This window comes from Montipora foliosa, chromosome 12, assembly GCF_036669935.1.
Source record: "Montipora foliosa isolate CH-2021 chromosome 12, ASM3666993v2, whole genome shotgun sequence".
NCBI classification, from domain to species: domain Eukaryota; kingdom Metazoa; phylum Cnidaria; class Anthozoa; order Scleractinia; family Acroporidae; genus Montipora; species Montipora foliosa.
The window spans coordinates 32,836,608-32,854,131 of NC_090880.1; the positions used below are offsets into that span (position 1 = coordinate 32,836,608).

At 37.5% G+C, this 17,524-nt stretch overlaps 2 protein-coding genes and 1 non-coding gene across 4 annotated transcripts in view; 1 reads left to right on the top strand and 2 right to left on the bottom strand.

Moving 5' to 3' along the window:
• LOC137979058 (kanadaptin-like) overlaps positions 1-17,524 on the top strand; it is a 49,806-nt gene that overhangs the window by 1,533 nt on the left and 30,749 nt on the right. The window contains exons 2-14 of one of the 2 annotated variants that reach the window (XM_068826225.1): positions 535-706; positions 5,260-5,370; positions 5,771-5,840; positions 6,597-6,739; positions 6,845-6,931; positions 7,047-7,120; positions 8,519-8,588; positions 8,755-8,876; positions 9,001-9,065; positions 10,181-10,212; positions 10,360-10,727; positions 11,016-11,121; positions 11,719-12,115. In XM_068826225.1, coding sequence (XP_068682326.1) covers positions 535-706; positions 5,260-5,370; positions 5,771-5,840; positions 6,597-6,739; positions 6,845-6,931; positions 7,047-7,120; positions 8,519-8,588; positions 8,755-8,876; positions 9,001-9,065; positions 10,181-10,212; positions 10,360-10,727; positions 11,016-11,121; positions 11,719-11,768 — 1,470 coding nt within the window. In that variant the 3' untranslated portion in view covers positions 11,769-12,115. Of the gene's footprint in view, positions 1-534; positions 707-5,259; positions 5,371-5,770; positions 5,841-6,596; positions 6,740-6,844; positions 6,932-7,046; positions 7,121-8,518; positions 8,589-8,754; positions 8,877-9,000; positions 9,066-10,180; positions 10,213-10,359; positions 10,728-11,015; positions 11,122-11,718; positions 12,116-17,524 lie in introns of those variants that run through there. The other variant, XM_068826226.1, reaches the window with a different exon arrangement.
• On the bottom strand, positions 12,254-13,852 carry LOC137979059 (glutaredoxin-related protein 5, mitochondrial-like). Its single transcript, XM_068826227.1, has one exon. It carries the CDS (start codon positions 13,827-13,829, stop codon positions 13,362-13,364), a length of 468 nt encoding a protein of 155 aa, XP_068682328.1. The 5' UTR covers positions 13,830-13,852; the 3' UTR covers positions 12,254-13,361.
• Trnaa-agc (transfer RNA alanine (anticodon AGC)) lies at positions 15,964-16,036 on the bottom strand. Its single transcript has one exon. It is a non-coding gene; the product is annotated as a tRNA-Ala (tRNA).

Consider the following 17,524-nt stretch of genomic DNA (forward strand, 5'->3'; position numbering starts at 1 on the left):
GTGTTTTAGTGTTTCGTTTGGCTGTTTTGCCGTTTCACTGTTTCGTGGTTTAGTAATGCCCCTTTTTGACCGTTTGTTTTTGTTATGGAAATTTGCATTGCTTATTGTAGCGATCTGATTGGATGAATTTCAGCTTTGATAGGACTTTCATTTATGAAAATTGTTCCCGGGCACGCAATGCCTGTAGGGTGAACATGGGCCTTTTAGCTTCGGTTCTCTTTGTTGGGCAGCATTACATTACTGGAGGAAGCAGTAAACCATATAATTTACAGATGCTCAAAGATGCATTACTGGTATACTCCTCTCTAGCTTTATCGTTTGTATTTTGCAGTATTCATCCCTCTAATGGAGACCAGTCTGGAAAGGAAAAACAAAGGAACTGTTCTTCTGAGATTGCCACATGACTTGTGGCAATTTTCAAAAAAAACTAAAAATGTTCATCACTTTCATTGTACAATTATTATTCCCTTTGCAGTTCTGTATGGACTTCTTCATTTTCAATGTTATCTTTGTGCTTTATCTTTTTTGCCTTAGGGTCCTGAGGATTCAGGAGAAGCTGAATTGGATCAAGATGCAAAAGAAGAACCAACACAAAAGATTGCTGGTGTGGGACGCGTAATGACGGAAGAGGAATATGAAGAGTGGAAGAAAGACCGGGACGGTAGAGGGCAGGATGGTCAAGACACTGGAATAGACTGGGGAATTGGTGAGATTTAATACTGATTACAGGAGATTACCAAATCACGAAACACCAAATCATGGTGACCCCACTGTACATTGAACACTAACCAACAAAGGTTGGATGTTGAGATTAAACATTGTTTTAGGCCTAAAACGATATGTACCAGGAATCTCAAAATCCATCCTCAATTGTTTTCAATTTGTTTTCTATGTATGGTGGGGTTATTATACATGGTGTTTGGTGTTTCGCTGTTTCGTGGTTCAGTAATGCCCCTAATTGCAAGTTTGTGTTGTCTGAGTCTTTGAGTGTACACATATTGTACAGTAGCTGTTAGGCTCACATCCTCTGCAGCAATTCCTGTTTTTTGCTTCGTAATAGTGTTCTTCACCATTTTTGCCGTACTAGTCTACTAAGGAGTACTCAGTAATAATAATAATCAGTAATAACAATAATAATAATAATATTTAATATTTATATTTTCAGAAAAAAAATCAAATGGGCATTACAGTAAAGTACAAAAATAAGAACTGGTATACAATTTCTATGAATTAAGAAGATAAAAACTACATTATTTACAATTGCCTATAGGAATGGTAATTTACAGAAAACTGTAAGCATAAAGCTAAAAGCTAATTATAACTAATTGTAGTAACAAAATGCCTTGCTTAATAAAAATGTCTTAAGTTTCTGTTTAAAATCACTTGTCGTGGAAACAGATCTAATGCTTATGAGAAGACCATTCTAATAAAGCCATGGCACTGCCGCCATGAAGGATCTATCCCCCATGGTAACTTTTGTAAGACGGTTTGGAGTGCTGAGAAAAATTCCCTTGCTATTTCACTGTAAATTACCGTTATAGCAGGATGACGGTAAGACTGAAATTAAATCAGTGAGATATTTACGAGCTGAGCCTTGGCCTTGGAGTACTTTAAAGGTGATCAAAAGAATCTTTAAAAACTTGATATGTACAATCTTGGACAAAGCTCGTTGGGAAAATGTGACGTGCTAATTTGTCTGTGTGATAAAGATGAATTTCTTCCCACTTTACCCCCTCCCCCCATTCCAATGTTGGTTTAAAAAAACGGGCAAAGGCTTGCACAGTATGTTTTGCATCACATTGTCAACATTGGTTTGGGGGTTGGGGGGGAAAGGACCAATATATTAATAGTAAGTGCGTGTCAAATGATGCTTACGCTAGAATTTTTCCCAAGAGTTTTGTCCAAGATTGTAGGCAGATAGGCAACCAGTGAAGTTGTTGAAGGTGCGGAGTAATATGACAGTATTTAGATGTGCAGAAGATCATTGGCATTTCATGACACATTGGAGTTTTTGCAAGTGATGGTCCGGAACTCCATGGAGGAGACTGTTGCAGTAGTCTAACCTACTGGTTATAAATGCGTGAATCAGTTTCTCAGTATATTCACTAGTAAGGTATTTTCATATGTGTCTGATATTGTATAGATAAAAGAATGGGCTACCACCGGTCTTTGTTATATGCATTGCTATATTTATGTGAGAGTCAAACCAGGAACCCAAATTTTTCGCAGAGTGAACAGGGATTACATCTCCAACCCTGATGCTGCTAACAAACACTCTAGATAACTGCTTGCTAGTGCCAATCACCAGAAACTCAGTGTTATCATAATTCAACACCATTCAGCATCAACTTATCATAAATCATCCCTGAACGAACATCAACGATGCAGCCACTGCTCGGCCTACATGGGTTAGCTCTTGAATGAGCGGTCGATTGCAACAAGTTGCAATATCATTAATGGTGCTCTTCCCAAAAAGTTTTGCCTGGAATGTGGGGTGCCTCAGGCCTCATGCCTTGGTCCCCTGCTTTTTACTATCTATGCTAGCAAACTTTTCAGTATCATTAAATCTCATCTGTCTGCACATTCGTACGCAGATGACACTCAATTAAACGTGTCATTTCCTTCGTTAGAGAGTACAAGGGAAACTGAGGTGCTAGATGCTATGGAGAGCTGAAATCTATGAATAAGAATAACATGGTCCATGGTATCAAAGGTGGCACTCAAATCCAAAAGAGCTAGGAATGTCACATGACCCTTTTCCATATTCGTACGAATGTCATTCTTAACTTTCAGTGGGAACAAGCCATTGGTCAATATGTGGGTCTTTAAATGGATATCAACTGCTTTCTCAGTAAGCTTAGAAGTAAACTGTAAATTACTTATTGGGGTGGAAGTTCTTTTTTACCAGTTTTAGTCCAGGTTTCTTAAACAATGAGTGTACCAAGGCATTCTTCCAATCATCAGTGAACCGACCAGTTTCTAGTGATAAATTAATTAATCATCTTTGTGATGACAGGGAGTAGTATAGACAGCATAGAAGATGGAAGTGGATCAAGGTCACACAATTTCTTACAGGATAGTTCTATAGTGTCTTTACATCCTCCTCAGTGAGTAGCATAACTTCAGAGGAGGAAAGATCAGTCATTTCCAAGGTGATAGAAGAATCCCATTCTTGCACAACACTAGGAGGGGACTGAGTCCTGGCCGCCAGCTTGGATCTTATTGCAGTGATCTTATGGACAAAGTAGTCTCCAATATCGTTGGCAAGCATAACGGCATTTGTGTGAGGCAGGAGAGCTTTATCAGCCTGAATATTCAGTAGACACTTTGCTCCCCTGAAATAGCTTTGACTGATTTGAGCTGTTTTCTTTTACAAATTGACTGTAATATGTTCTTCCCACATTGTTCATAACTTATATTACATGACTTCTCTTGGATTTAAACACTAAAAGGTCCAAGGTTAGTCCAGTTCTCCTGCACCGTTTCTTGGCTTTTCCGTCTTTCACGCCTTTCCTGCATGATGTCATCATCAAACCAGGGCAGCCTGGGCCTACCTTTTATTTATTGTGATTGTATCGGGGCATGCTTGTTCAGTAGTGATGACAGCATTGTGTTTTAGCATTTAACTAAATTGTTTAATTCTTCAGGGGGATCTATACACGCAGTAGAATTGCAAATGTCCTCAGCGAATAGTTTAGAATCAATATACTTCAACTTCCTGTATTCATCATGCTTCAGTTCTATGACTGGTCTACGTGTCCTTAAACCACACATCACGGCAGCATGATCAGAGATAAATATCCCAGAAAACGGCTCTTCAGAAACAAAGTCATCAGATTGGAACGTAATAATGAGGTCTAGTGTGTGACTGTGTGTATGGGTAGGTTGCTTCACGTGTTGGACAAGACCATTGTGTTTAAAAGATCTGTGAAGCTTATATTATTTGGATTAGTGGGCACATCCATATGGAAATTGAAATCACTAGTTATCAGTAACCTATCTCTGGACATGATGACAGACTTGAGGTATTCAGCAAACTGGTGAAAGAAAATTCCAGCAGTTATTCAATGGTATTCTGAGTACAGCAGTTTATACACAATAACAGTGCGCACACGAGTAGAACCAAAACCAACCAGCCACTCAGAAACCTCACAATGTTTCCTCATCAGAGTAAACATTGTTGACATTGATCGCTTCTTTGGCTAACAATGCAGTGCTGCCTCCTTTTCAACCAGGTCACAGACAATGTATAAGCGTTAAATGTCCCCATTAACCCTTTGATGTCCAAACCGGCCGAAACCGGCCAGACTTGGTATTTTACTCTGTCTAACGCCAGATGATTTTACTCGTCAATGGGGAACCCCTAGGACTCAATGGGTTAAGGCCCAACAACAGTGGGCAGAATGTAGCAAAAGTGGTAAAATAGTATATGCACTGGCACTTCTGTCTCTTGGTACCAAAGCGTCTGAGGATTGGAAGTCAAGATGTACCTTTGTGTTCATCAATATTGATGACTCTTTCACAATGATTCACAATCCATGACCCAGTGAACAATGCACTGGGTTCAGCTAATGAGGCCCTAATCCTATTGTTCACAATGCAAATTTTGCTCGCCTGCCATCCGAAACCACAAGTTGAGGGAGATCCAAATATTGATAATTCCGGCACCAATACATTTCTGGTGAGCTCCAAACTCAAGGTGGAGATTCTAAATTACCTTCCAAGGACATATATCTTCAAGTTTTGTCTTCCAAGAGAGGCCGCAAATAAAAGAAAAAGGACCTGGAACACAGAGGTGGACAAAGTGTGCCATACTCCCCCATATTGTACTGGTTTACACCAATTGGTTTCTAATAATTCACTCAATGTATGGCAATTTCATTTCCATGGAATTGTGCTTCTCAAATGGGTTGTAGATTGTGTTTTGAAAATTAATTTTAAAAAAGGGTCTTAAAGAATCAAAAGTCAGGAGGCCAGTTCTCTCATTTTGATTCCTTGCAAGCAACTAAAATTTCTTACCCTGATACTAATTACAGGTATGCTCAAATCAATGTAGTTTTGCCCTTATTTTATGCAGAAGATGAAACCATAATATTGCTTTGGAAATGCTTCTGTTTCTCTAACTTGGTCTTGGTCTTGATTGAGCATCCTGTAGGTAGACGTTGTGCCTGCATTAAAAGCAATGTTTCTTTGCAGTCATTCATATCATGTCTGCCTTTTTTAACAATAGTGGATTACTTTTATTGTGATTAATTTTAGGTGAGGATGCTGTGGAAGAACCTGCCTTTTTGGGGGAGATTGATAAGGAATCTGAACAACATCACTTTAAAGATCCTAAAAAAACTTTGAGAGGATTCTTCGAACGAGAAGGTTATTAAAGAAGTTATTTCTTGTTTTTCTTGTCTGTCATTCACAAATCTATGGGGCTGATCCATCAAAATGTAATAGTTTTGTTCAAAGACTGATCAGAAAAATGTAGAACATCTGGGATTTTCAATGTCATGTTTAGACTGAAATGTTACGTGGAAGATACATGTAGTATTCACATTCCCAGTTTCTTTAAGAAAAAAACTGAAAACTTTTATAACATATAGGGCATTTTGTTGAAGGGTATCATCCTTATTCAGGGATTTTTTCTTTACTTTATAATGAAAGTGGTGCAGAGCTGTGCAGCACAATTTTTTTTTCAATAAAATGTACCTATAATAATATTAGTAACTCTTTCTTTTATTTAAAACAATAGTGACTATTTCCTTATGCTGTTTGATAGGGCTTGAACTAGAGTATGATGTGGAGGAGAAGGGACCAGGACATGCCAGAGTTTATCACTGTAAAGTCAAGTATGATTATGCAGTTTCACTGACTGTTGAACATTTATACACTATTACTTGTCCACAAATAACTTAAAATTTTAACTGTGTGTGACCTGCGTAAAATCTTCATCCACTTTTTGAGGTTTAAAACTTTGGCATTCTTTTCATTAAACCATTGACTCCTTAAGCACCCTGGGACACTCCTAGTTGATGAGTAAAATCGTTCGGTATTAGACAGAGTAAAATCTGTCAAGTGTCACTCCCACGAGTCAATGGGTTAATCACAATCACCAACATTATCAACTTTATTTAATTCAAGTATCATATTGCGGTTCAAATATACTGGTATGAAATTTTGTATATTCTAAAAATTAATTAGTATGAACATAAGCACTGTATACTAATATTATTGGAAACACTCAATAGAACCTGGCTACTGGCAGTGTACTGCTTCCTACTCTTTGCCTAAAATGCCCTTGCCACTTGCTAGGTGTAGGAATACTCTGGATGTAAGGGCAAGGATAAAATTTTCAAAGAAAGAAAATTATATGAAATGCATGCTAATATCTTAGTTTGTAAACAAAATCACTAAAATCAGCCCCACTACGACCAGGACGATGATTACCATGGTGGTCATGAACATCATCATAACTTTTATGGTCATTATTTATCATCATTATCATCATCATAGTCATTATTAATCCTTATTATCGCCATCACAGTTATATTGTGCTGAAGTGAATGTGTTTGGTAGAGTATTTATTTTTTTAGTTTACTTATTAGGCTCCCCATTGATGGTCCAGGTGGAGAATCTCTTTATGCAGAAGCTGCTGTTGCTGGAAGGAAGAAAGAAGCAGTTCTTGAATGTGCTCAGGAGGCTTGTAGAATGTTGGATGCTGCAGGTCTGCTCAGACAATCTTCACATGGTAAGAAAACAATCTTAAAAAGCTGCTGTTGACTCTGTGTTTATGTTGGTCTGTCATTGTTGATCTAATTACTCACAAGGGATTTCTGATGATATTTCTCACCAGAAAGCAGAAAGCACAAAGAGAAAAACTGGGAAGAAAATGATTTTTATGACAGCGATGAAGACGCTTTTTTGGATAGAACTGGATCAGGTTAGTGTAAAAGAGACTTGTCTCACTGGTGGTTCATCACATGAAAAGAACAATTCAATTCATGCCAAAAGAAAGCACTTTTATCTTCAATCTTGCTAAATTTTTATGTTTATAGTTGAGAAAAAGAGAATTCAGAGGATGAAGCGAGCTGGTAAGGATGAACCAACTATGGAAACATATGAAACTTTGGTGAGTTGAATTACACTTGGTTAACCTATTTTTGGTAAAATATGAAGTCAAAGTAAGTCATAGGGTTACCATGGCCAAAGCCTCTCTCCATTTCAGTAGCATGTTGGAGCTAAGAATAATCATTAATTTTCTACTACCTCATAAAAAAATGTAAAAATGTAAATGCTTTCTTTATAGTGGAAGTGCACTTAGCTATCAAGCTAGTTTACAGGCACCCCACTTTTAACAATTGTGAAAGAAACAATTCAAACTTAACGGAAACATTATTAAGAACCCCAACTGGCAGAAGGCAACCAGTTGGCTATTTACAAAGCGTGGTAGAGTTGAATCCGGGACAACTGGAAACAAATCGTAATCAGAGGTTAGAACGGGATTTGAACCCGGAGCAGCCGCATGTAAACCCAACGCCCTAACCACTCGACCATCCTGCCTGCATGTACTTGCTGTTGGTCCATTGCAGGTTCCCCTCATCGTAGTAGCATTTTGCTAAAACTCATGTTTATTCTTGGGTTGAGAAAAATAGTGTGGATCCATTAAACTTTATTGTCTGAAAAAACAGCATAATAGCAAAACCAAAAATTAGGAAAGTTATTATTATTATTATTATTATTATTATTATTATTATTATTATTATTATTATTAAACTTAGACTTTGAAACTATAATATTAATCAAAAAGATAAACGCTAAAAGGCTAGCACAACGTTTCGACATCGTCGAGATGTCATTGTCAAGTGAAAAAATAATTTATAAGCTGCAGATAAGTACAAAAATTGTTGAATAAATTAAATCAAGAAATGGTTCAGTGACAGGTAAGTGACAGTCACGATTGTTCTACTATACGGATCAATGAAGATCTCGTAAATATCGATGGGAAGAACATGGTTTACAAAACAAAATCCCAGATCAATGCTTCACAATTCTGAAAAAATGCAAAACAAAGTTTGACTGTCTCATATATGAGATGATGCTCATCAAAGAAAAATCTCCATCACTCAACACACAAACTGACATGGTTAAAGCAAAACTATTTACGTGATCTTCATTGATCCGTAAAGTAGAACAATCGTGACTGTCACTTAACCGTCACTGAACCATTTCTTGATTTAATTTATTCAACAATTTTTGTACTTATGTGCGGCTTATAATTTATTTTTTCACTTGACAGTGACATCTCGACGATGTCGAAACGTTGTGCTAACCTTTTAGCGTTTATCCTTTTGATTAATATTATTATTATTATCATTATTATTTGCATGTGTTGGCACATTGTGTAGTTCAGATCAGTCTTCACTGAAAACTCTCTTTAGCTATCACACTCGTTTGCCTTAAGTGTTTTGAATCTGTGTATTACTTGTATTGTTATGATAAGAAAATAAAGTTGTTAGTTCATTTTTAGACATTAAAGCTGGAGGCAGTGGACAAAGAAATTCAGGACTGTGAAAGCAAATTACAGAAGGATGTAGCAGGTAACTTGTGCAGAATTTCATTGAAACTTATTCTTCAACTTTAAAGAAGCCATGAGGCAAAATTAATTACCTTTTATCGTAACCACACACCCCTTGTGGAAATCAGCAATTAGTATTATACCATAGTTGACAGGATTTAAATAAAGTTTTACCTATTGTTTTCCAGGCAAGGAAGGTGAAAACCTGGAAGGTGCAGACTCTTTGGATAATTACATGAAATGTCTTGGAACATCAATTGATAAGACAACCAGAACAAAGCTGAAGAGAAAAGCGTTTGATCTGAAGAAGGTACCGATACTGTCCAGAGAAATCTACTTGCCTTCTGCTGTCTTTCATCTGACTAAATGTTCCTCAGTGAGCATGTCATGTGTCATTGAACTTTTTTCTTTAAAAATGTACATATATCTTGTAGGAAAAAGAAAGGCTTGTTAAACTACAGAACATTGCAAAGCCAGCAAATCTGCCATCATTTGCACAGTAAGCATTTCATGATTTAATGCTTTAAAACAGCAAAAAGAAAACATTTTCCATTTTCTTTAAATTACCCTTTCACCTCCCAATGAATGAGTTAAGTTGCTTGTCATTACCTAAAGAGTAATCCCTGAAGCATTATTAGGGAATTTAAGATCTACAATGGCGACGGTCGACGAAAACGTCACCTCAAGATATAACTCTCCTTTATCATAAGTCTTTCGCGATTATTCAGTCTCCTTCGCGTCCTACAATGTGGGCGAAGTATCCTAAAAATAAATTGGTATGAGCGTTTTCAGACTTAAAATAGAGAATGAAGGATTCTCTGTTGCATGCTCATGTTGTCGTCAAAACTTCAAATTTGGTGATTTCACGTTGTCGTTATGCAGAGAATCGCTAAGATACTTGCTAAAATCTGTGCTGCACGATTATTTATGCTCTGTTAACCAATGATATTATTGCTTTGTGGCGTTGTTGTAGTCGTAGCCGTCGTCCTTTCTTAAATTCCCTATTGAGAAAGATATGGTGGATACAAAATACAGTTATATTTACCATTGACCACTCAGGCAAACTAGTATGCCCCCAGTTGACAAGTAAAATCATTTGGCAGAGAAAAATCTGTTACGTCTCACTCCCAGGAGTCAATGGGTTAATGGGGAAAACATCAATGTTTAACCCATTCACCCCTCAGAAGCTTTATGACACCTCCAGTTGATGAGCAAATTCATCTGGCATTAGACAGAGTAAAATCTGTTAAGCCTCACTCCCAGTGGTCAATGGGTTAACATGTGGAATTGTTGAGGGTTCTGCCAAATTGCAAAGAACTTAATCTATTCGAGATAATTATTAAAACCAAGTGTTATTAACCATTCACTTATGACAAGGATAATATTCTTAATCGTTGGAGAGAATTGAGAGGTTGAAGTATTACAATCAAGGCTCCAACTCGGTCCATTTGGAGTAGGTTACATAGTTTCATGAAGTTTATGCACAGTTTTGCCATAATTATTTTGATCATCCTTAACAACTTCATCTCTCTTCAGCATAGCCACTATTTTAAAGTAAATATTCTGAATAACTGAAAGAACTTAATACATTCATTATCAAATTATCCTACCCAGGCATGCTTCAACTGAGTCATCTCTGAAGAGTGGTAAGTTTATTTTGATGTAATTTAATAGAAAATTGGCACCCAAGTTTACTTTTTGAAATAGCAAAAGAGAGGTTGGAAAGAATAAAATAACAGTCAGGTGGATTCATTGGCATTCCATTAAAAAATTATTATTTTTGTTATGTTTAGAGGTACCAAGCCAGCAAGATACAATAAGTATAGGAAATAACTCGACCATGACAACAACAGTAGACAATCATACAGATTCAAGGCATCAGTCATCTGCAGCTGTAGAAGCTACTGTAGAATCAAGGGATTTAGGCCCAATTAGCCATCAAGAAAGGAGACAAGAATTTGCTATTCCTGCATTACCAGTTTTACTGACAGGAAATATTAAAACACAGAAAAAGGAATATGAAAGATCGGTGGAAAAAAAAGAGACCAACATCATTGATAAAGAGGAAAATTTGGTAGAACAAGATAGAGAAAATCAGAAAGGAAGGAAACGACATGGATCAGATGATGCACTGGAAGAACAAAATGAGGAAATAGAGAAGGTGAGTTGTTTTTTTGCCATAATTATGATAGTGTTTGAGTTTTGTGGTCATCAAGTGCTCAGCAAACCTTCAGAAACCTTCAGAGAAGCCTAGATGCAAATAAATGAAGAATACTGTAGATTCCTAGAAGATACGCAGTCTAAGTATTTTTTTATAATATTCTTCTCTTTAACTCCATGGCAAATATCCAAAAACAGTAAGAGGGTCAACGATCTAAGTTTGTTGAGGTTTTTGTATTTTAAGATGAAGCACATCTCCTTAGATTTACAAAATTTTATTTACTTTCAGAATCTTGGAAGCCCAAAGAAAAAGAAAGCAAAGCGATCATATCATGTCCCTTCTCACTGGGAAGCTGTTAATGATCCAACGTATGCTGGTTGGACACCACCAGAGGGTTGGTACTGTTAAGAGTGAATACTTCATCTAGAGGACAGCCTGCATGAATTAAGGTCAACTGCATGCCTCTCTAAATCCTGAGATACCCGGTAGACACAGGTTACCCTAAGGGGGTATTCTCATTCACATCACTAAAATAATTACTCTTCTTTCATTTGAAGTCAGAATACCATGAACAAACTTTATCAAAATAATAATAATTTTATTTCTTTCATTAATCTTAAAAAAAAAAAACTCAATTCCCAAAGGAATTCAATATTCAACTTGCAATTGTTCTGCACGAATCTCCTTTATCTATCACATTATGTAAATGATTGTTGCCATCTTCTTTCAAGATGAATATGTCATCTTTATGTATGCAAATCCTAGCTAAGAGCTGCCTTATCCTTTGCTGTTTATTAAATTTCACGTGAAAAAAAATGAAACTTTTAATCAATCAAAAGCCGAATGCACACCAAGCGATACATTTACACATTATTATTTATTTATTTCATTCCCTTGTGACCTGGTTAAGACTAGTCTGCAAAGTGGTTTGCCCTTTTATAGCCAGCTGGTTTTGTTGGTCTTGAGTCATTTTTTGTTTGTTTGTTTGCAGGTCAGACAGGCGATGGGAGAACGCATCTGAATGAAAAGTTTGGTTACTAGTGAATGCTGCTTTCAGAAGTGGAATGCTTCACATTTTAATGAAATGGGAGAAACAAAAACTGACCTTTTTTTTCTTTTGTTCCAAGTGTCTCTAACTTCTACATAATTATGCTCTCATCCATGCTTCCCCAGACAGTAAACTTAATGACTGGTCCTGAGGGAAACAGTTAATTTTGTTTCCCGAGAATCTCAACGTTTCCCCGAGGCACAGCCGAGGGAGACTTTGAGCTTCGAGGGAAACAAAATTAACAGTTTCTATCGGGACCAGTCATTAAGTGATTTGTTATTTAGCACAAAAAGAAAAACATGCAACAGCAATAGCAATGGCGGTCATCGGCCGACATTTGCTGATAACAGTGCACTGTTACCCTCTGACATCATAGATTTGCACTGTTGCCCGCTCAGAGACTTTTGATGGGAAGCAGTTTTATTGTTAGATGTCATGTGACCTCGAAGTACAGTGAAACCAATGAGAGCGCACGCTGTTGGGGGAGAAAATTCAGCAATATGACAAATCAATTTATTATTATTCAATACTGCAAACTATTTTCAAGCTGGTTGAAATCAGTAGTTAACAATGAAATTCCCACCATGTAATATGCAATATTGTTGAAAGCCTCAATGAAATGATAATGATAATCCTGTACAAAATTAATGGCAATGTACAAAGGTTAACCCACAAGCCATTCTGTAATATCCACTGTTACCTTATATTGAATGAATGCCAATACATGAAAAAAGATGAACCAGAAAAAGACGATTAAAAAATGTTAAAAAAATGTTTTATCCTGTAATAAGAGGCAAACTTCATCAACAGCTCATTTAAACAAATAGAAATTGCCCTTTTTCATTTCATTATTTAGTTTGCACTTGAAGGATTCTTGTCATAGACAGTGTCAGAAGGTAGAATTACAAGTCCAGTTTCCTTTATACATAGCTCACTTCAAATATTAATTTTATCTTCTGTCTTCCTGGTTTAGTAAACAAAAAAAATAAGCAAAACAATATTATTTTATGTTGGTTGCTTTCTGGCACATTAAACACACTTAGATTTTCAACATGATGAACTGTTAATATAACAGACTTGTCTCTCTGGGGTCCTTGCCATATTGCATGGTTATCTGCACTAAGCCTGTGGCCCTCCTTCTACACTGATTTACCAGTGTAAGTAATGGATCAGGAAGCCTGATAATTCCAAGGAAAGAATTAGCATTTTTAAATTTCAGTTCAGTGTTGAATGACACAACTACACAGTGTAGTGTGTAGTAAGTAATATGGTGGATTTTGGAGCAGTATTTGCTAAGTTGCATGAATACAACATCTGAGGGTCAGAACTTGGTTTGCACCAACATGTTTGTTTGGATGCAAGAAGTTGGTCTAAATACGACGAGGTGCAAACGAGAAGTTAAAACCTTAGTTTTAGGGTAAAATCGGGAAAAAAGGCAAAACAAAAAATTGCACAGCTGTCTACCTGATGAAAAATAAATAAAAACGTACTGTCAACGATCAGGGTATGAAAACACGTTTTTAGAATGACAGTTAATGTTAGACTGCTACAAATCGTAGTTTCATTTCAGTAATTTCAAGAAAGCGTTAGGAGTCCTTTAAATCTTCCTCTGCCTTGTCTACCAACAAAGACCGTATTCCAACTTTCTGAAGTTCCTCAATGAGTTCTCCATTCTGGTGCATTTGGAGCATGATATCACAGCCGCCAAGAAACTCTCCACCGATGTAAACTTGCGGTATTGTCGGCCATGTTGAGTACTCTTTAACTCCTTGTCTCAAATCTTCGTCCTCTAAAACATTGTAATTTCCATATTCTTCAACACCGTGCATTTCAAGGATTCGAACAACAGCATTGCTAAAACCACACATGGGTTGATGTGGAACACCTTTCATAAACACCACTACCTTGTCTCTTTTAACGACCTCGTCGAATCTTTCGTTTGTCCACTGAACCTTTTGCTCGCTGAAATATCTCAGCTTAACTGCAACGTAAGAGGTAGCGGGGCTGCGGCAAAACACTTTGAAAGCCATTCTCTGCAAGGCTAAAGCGGCCATATTTAATTTTGTTCATTACAATTGAGGAGGGACTGTGCCGAGGCAAACTTGCTGGGTGGGTTCTGGGGAAATTCTCCGCTAGGGCCCGGTTGTTCGAAAGACGATTAATCCAAGGTTATCCTAAACTTTTGTTTCATGCTTTCACCTTTTTGGTGAAAGTTTATTTTGCCTATTTTTGTTCTTCAAGATGGCCTTCTTCTAATGTAAAGTTCCGCCGAATATCAGCGTTGAACAGCATGTGTGAGTAGAGAAATAAATTCCTTGGTTAATTTTTAATCTGGGATTAGTGCTAATCGGCTTTTGAACAACCGGGCCCAGAAAATTTTGAAATCTTGAAGCTCGGAAATGGTACTTTCAGCATTGTCGACGAGATATCAAAAACATAAACGTAGATCAACCGTAAAATGACACATGTTTTACTTCTTATTTTTTACTTGATACATATATAACTTACGACATATATCCCCAGCCTTACGTATATTTCAGGCCTTAAATCTGTTTGTCTTAATGCTTAGTTTTCTGTTTTTATGTGTTATGGGTTTTAAAATTATTTTTATTTATTTATTTATTTTTCATTTTATTATCATTTTGCTTGAAATTGGGGGGGGGAATAAAGGTCCCCCCCCCGGCTCCGCCGTCCCTCCTGACGAGCTTTTTGTCGGTTTGAAAGGAGGTGTAACATGTTTGAGATAAAAGGCCACACAGGAGCGAGGGAGGAGTTAATGTGCTGAGGAGGCGTTGATGATATCGCCGCTTAGTGTTAATACATTTTTAATTATTCCACGAAGTTGTATGCTTGGTTTGGCAAGAATGTTTCGGCAAGGCTTGGGCATGTAGGGCATGTAGTTCCCGGTGTTGTGGTCTGTCTTCTGTGGTGTATCATGGTTGGGAGGGTAAATGCTCGGAGATATTAGCTACACCAAGCTACTCTAAAAATCCGAGGGTAAATAAAGATGTATGTATGTATAAGGCTAAATTTTTTAGTATAAGGCTAAATTTTTTCTTTTTTTGCCGGTAGAGGTCATGCTGTGGGAATAGATGTGGTGGTAAGACTGCGCAACTTCCACTTTTATTATGAGTATAAAAAAGTAGAAACGCTTTAGGACTTCTTTATGTGGTTATTTCAGAACGTAGACATGTTTTTCGATAAAAGAATTACCAGTCAAAAGGCCAGATAGATTCAGAGAGCACAAGTTACATCATCTACAGCTGTATTTCCACGAGACAAAAGAAAACGGAAGCATGATTGCCATGTTATTTATTTAGGATAAGTGCTTCCCCTTTGTAAATATTCTATGTTCAAGCGCTGCTTTCATAAGGCGGCACATGAAGACCCTCAAAAACGCGCTTGCTTTTCACGTGAACACCGCGGAACTCAAAATACGTAGCAAAGAAAGAATGTTCCTTTCCGGACAACAGAAGAAGGGAGTGACTTGTTGGAACAGTTTCATGTGTTTGTTATAAATGTTTGCTGTTCAGTGTTCACTGGAACAGCAATTTTTAAAAGTCATAGTGTTTAATCAAAGCTTTAGCCGTGAGACGAAACAAAAAAAAAATAGGGAATGTAGGATCACGACGAGAGCATCGTTATGTAAAACGTTGCTTGAAAATATTACTTAACACGTCGAAAGTGCTTGGGGCACATGCCATTCCGTTCACGTTGTGCAATTCGTTCGAAAAACCTTTATGTAAAGAAATAGATGAGATATTCAATATAGTGCGAAGGTTACTTAGCAATTTAGTTATTTTTATGTAGTTATCTTCTCTTGACGCGTAAACGTTGAGGAGCAATGAGGCCCTCCCAGGGAAGGGGGGTGCTTGTTCCCTTCTTCCCTTTAAAAATTTCCTTGTGTTCCCTTGTTTTGTAAATTCCTCTCAAGCTTGTTCTCAACTTTCTTATCAGTAAAATGGTTTATGTTCTCTTGTTCAAATTAGCCATGTTCTCTTGTTCCTTAAACCTCTGGGGGGGGGGGGGAGGGCCTTAAATTTCCAAAATCCTAAGCTCGGGATTTTGGAAGCAGAAACCTAAATTTAACATTTGAGCTACGTAGCCTTTTTGAAATGAAGTGAAACTATGATCCTCGCAGTTGTGAACGCAATTTTAGCAGTTTTGCAGACAAACCTGAAAAATACAGGACTTCAACGGGATTTGAACCCGTGACATCGCGATGCTGGTGCGACGCTCTAATCAACTGAGCTATGAAGCCACTGATGTTGGGAGCTGGTCATTTGTGGGTTTCAAATGTTCCCATGATAATTGAATCAACGAACGAAATGATATTTGAAATGCTTAGACTTAAATACCATTTTGGCTTTCCTTACAATCTTCAGTAGAGTACAGTTCAAGTTTAATCTTACTCCACGGCCTTACGTTAAAAGTAACTCAAATAGTAGCTGTCCCTCATCATGTCCTGTTGTTAATGATGAAACCCTGAATTTGGTCCTTTCAACAGAGAAAGGCCTGGAACAATGTTATGAAATGTAAAGCGCGCGTGGAGCGCAATTCCTACGGCTGGTCATAAACTTATTTCTTTGTGCCGTGCCTGTCCAAGTTGCAGCATTTCATTTACAGCGAATACTAAACAACAGATGGAAAGATCAGGGTCAGTCAAGATTATTGGAATCCATGCAGATATGTAAATGTTTGGCGCATTTCTCAGCAATTCGGAGGAAAATGTTGGTTAGCTTTAAGTGATGATCGCTTCTTCTTCTCCTTCAGATGTTCTTCTTCAGTTTCTTATAGCCAAGACCAGTGACAAAAACGCAACGTTTTCGACAAGCAACACAAGTCAGGTAATAACATAAAATACTTGTAAAGCTTGGAAACTGTGTTAACAAAACAAAAATGTGTGAAAAAGCAAATAAAAAGCTAAAGTAAGTAAAAGGTTGATGTTTGAAACTCGTATTAATGAAAGAAAGCGTTTCACCGCATTTTAATCAGTGAATAAGAATTTCAGCAAGTCGAGGCATGAACTGCCATAAGTTGGGTAGCGTTACAGGGGGAGGGGGGGGGGTGGGGGGATTGGAGCAAGTAAAAGTTATTCTAAAGAGATGCACTCTTGAAAACTGAAAAATTCAGGTAGCTTCAACGGAATTCGAACCAATGACCTCTAAGATGCCAGTGCAGTGCTCTACCTACCAACTGAGCTATGAAGCCAGTCATTTGGGAGCAGGTCAATTTGTTGGGTTCATGTGTTCCCGTGGCTAAAGGACTCGCTGAAGCCACCTGAGTTTTTTCAGGTTTCCTCGATAAGAGACATTTGCATGAATTGTGCATCTAAATGCGAGGATCATCACTTCTCTCAATGTCGTCTATAGCCCGCACTTCAAACACTTAGGCAAGGCGTAAAATATTATATCTTCAAAAAGTACATGCACCAAGTACCATTGCTGACAACTTAGGTAACATGAATTTTCCACTCAACATATAGATCTTGGATTTTCGCATTCTTTGAACATTCGAATTCCCTCCTTCATTTTATTCGGTATTGAAAACACTAGGATCCGGCAAAGAATCCCTTGATATTCACGCTGGAAAAAATATTTTTAGGGGCGTAGAGGGTACACAATACCGACCACACCAAAGCCTTATTTCAATAAATTGTATGTTTTCGGTTATGTAATAAATTTGCTGTAAAGTCCTTCGTGTTAAAGGTCACCGCTCCGGCTCCCTCGACGTTTCGGGCGAAATGCCA

Excerpts from the sequence above, each read along its gene's own strand:
- LOC137979059 (XM_068826227.1), bottom strand. The coding sequence starts at position 13,829 with ATGGCCGCTTTAGCCTTGCAGAGAATGGCTTTCAAAGTGTTTTGCCGC.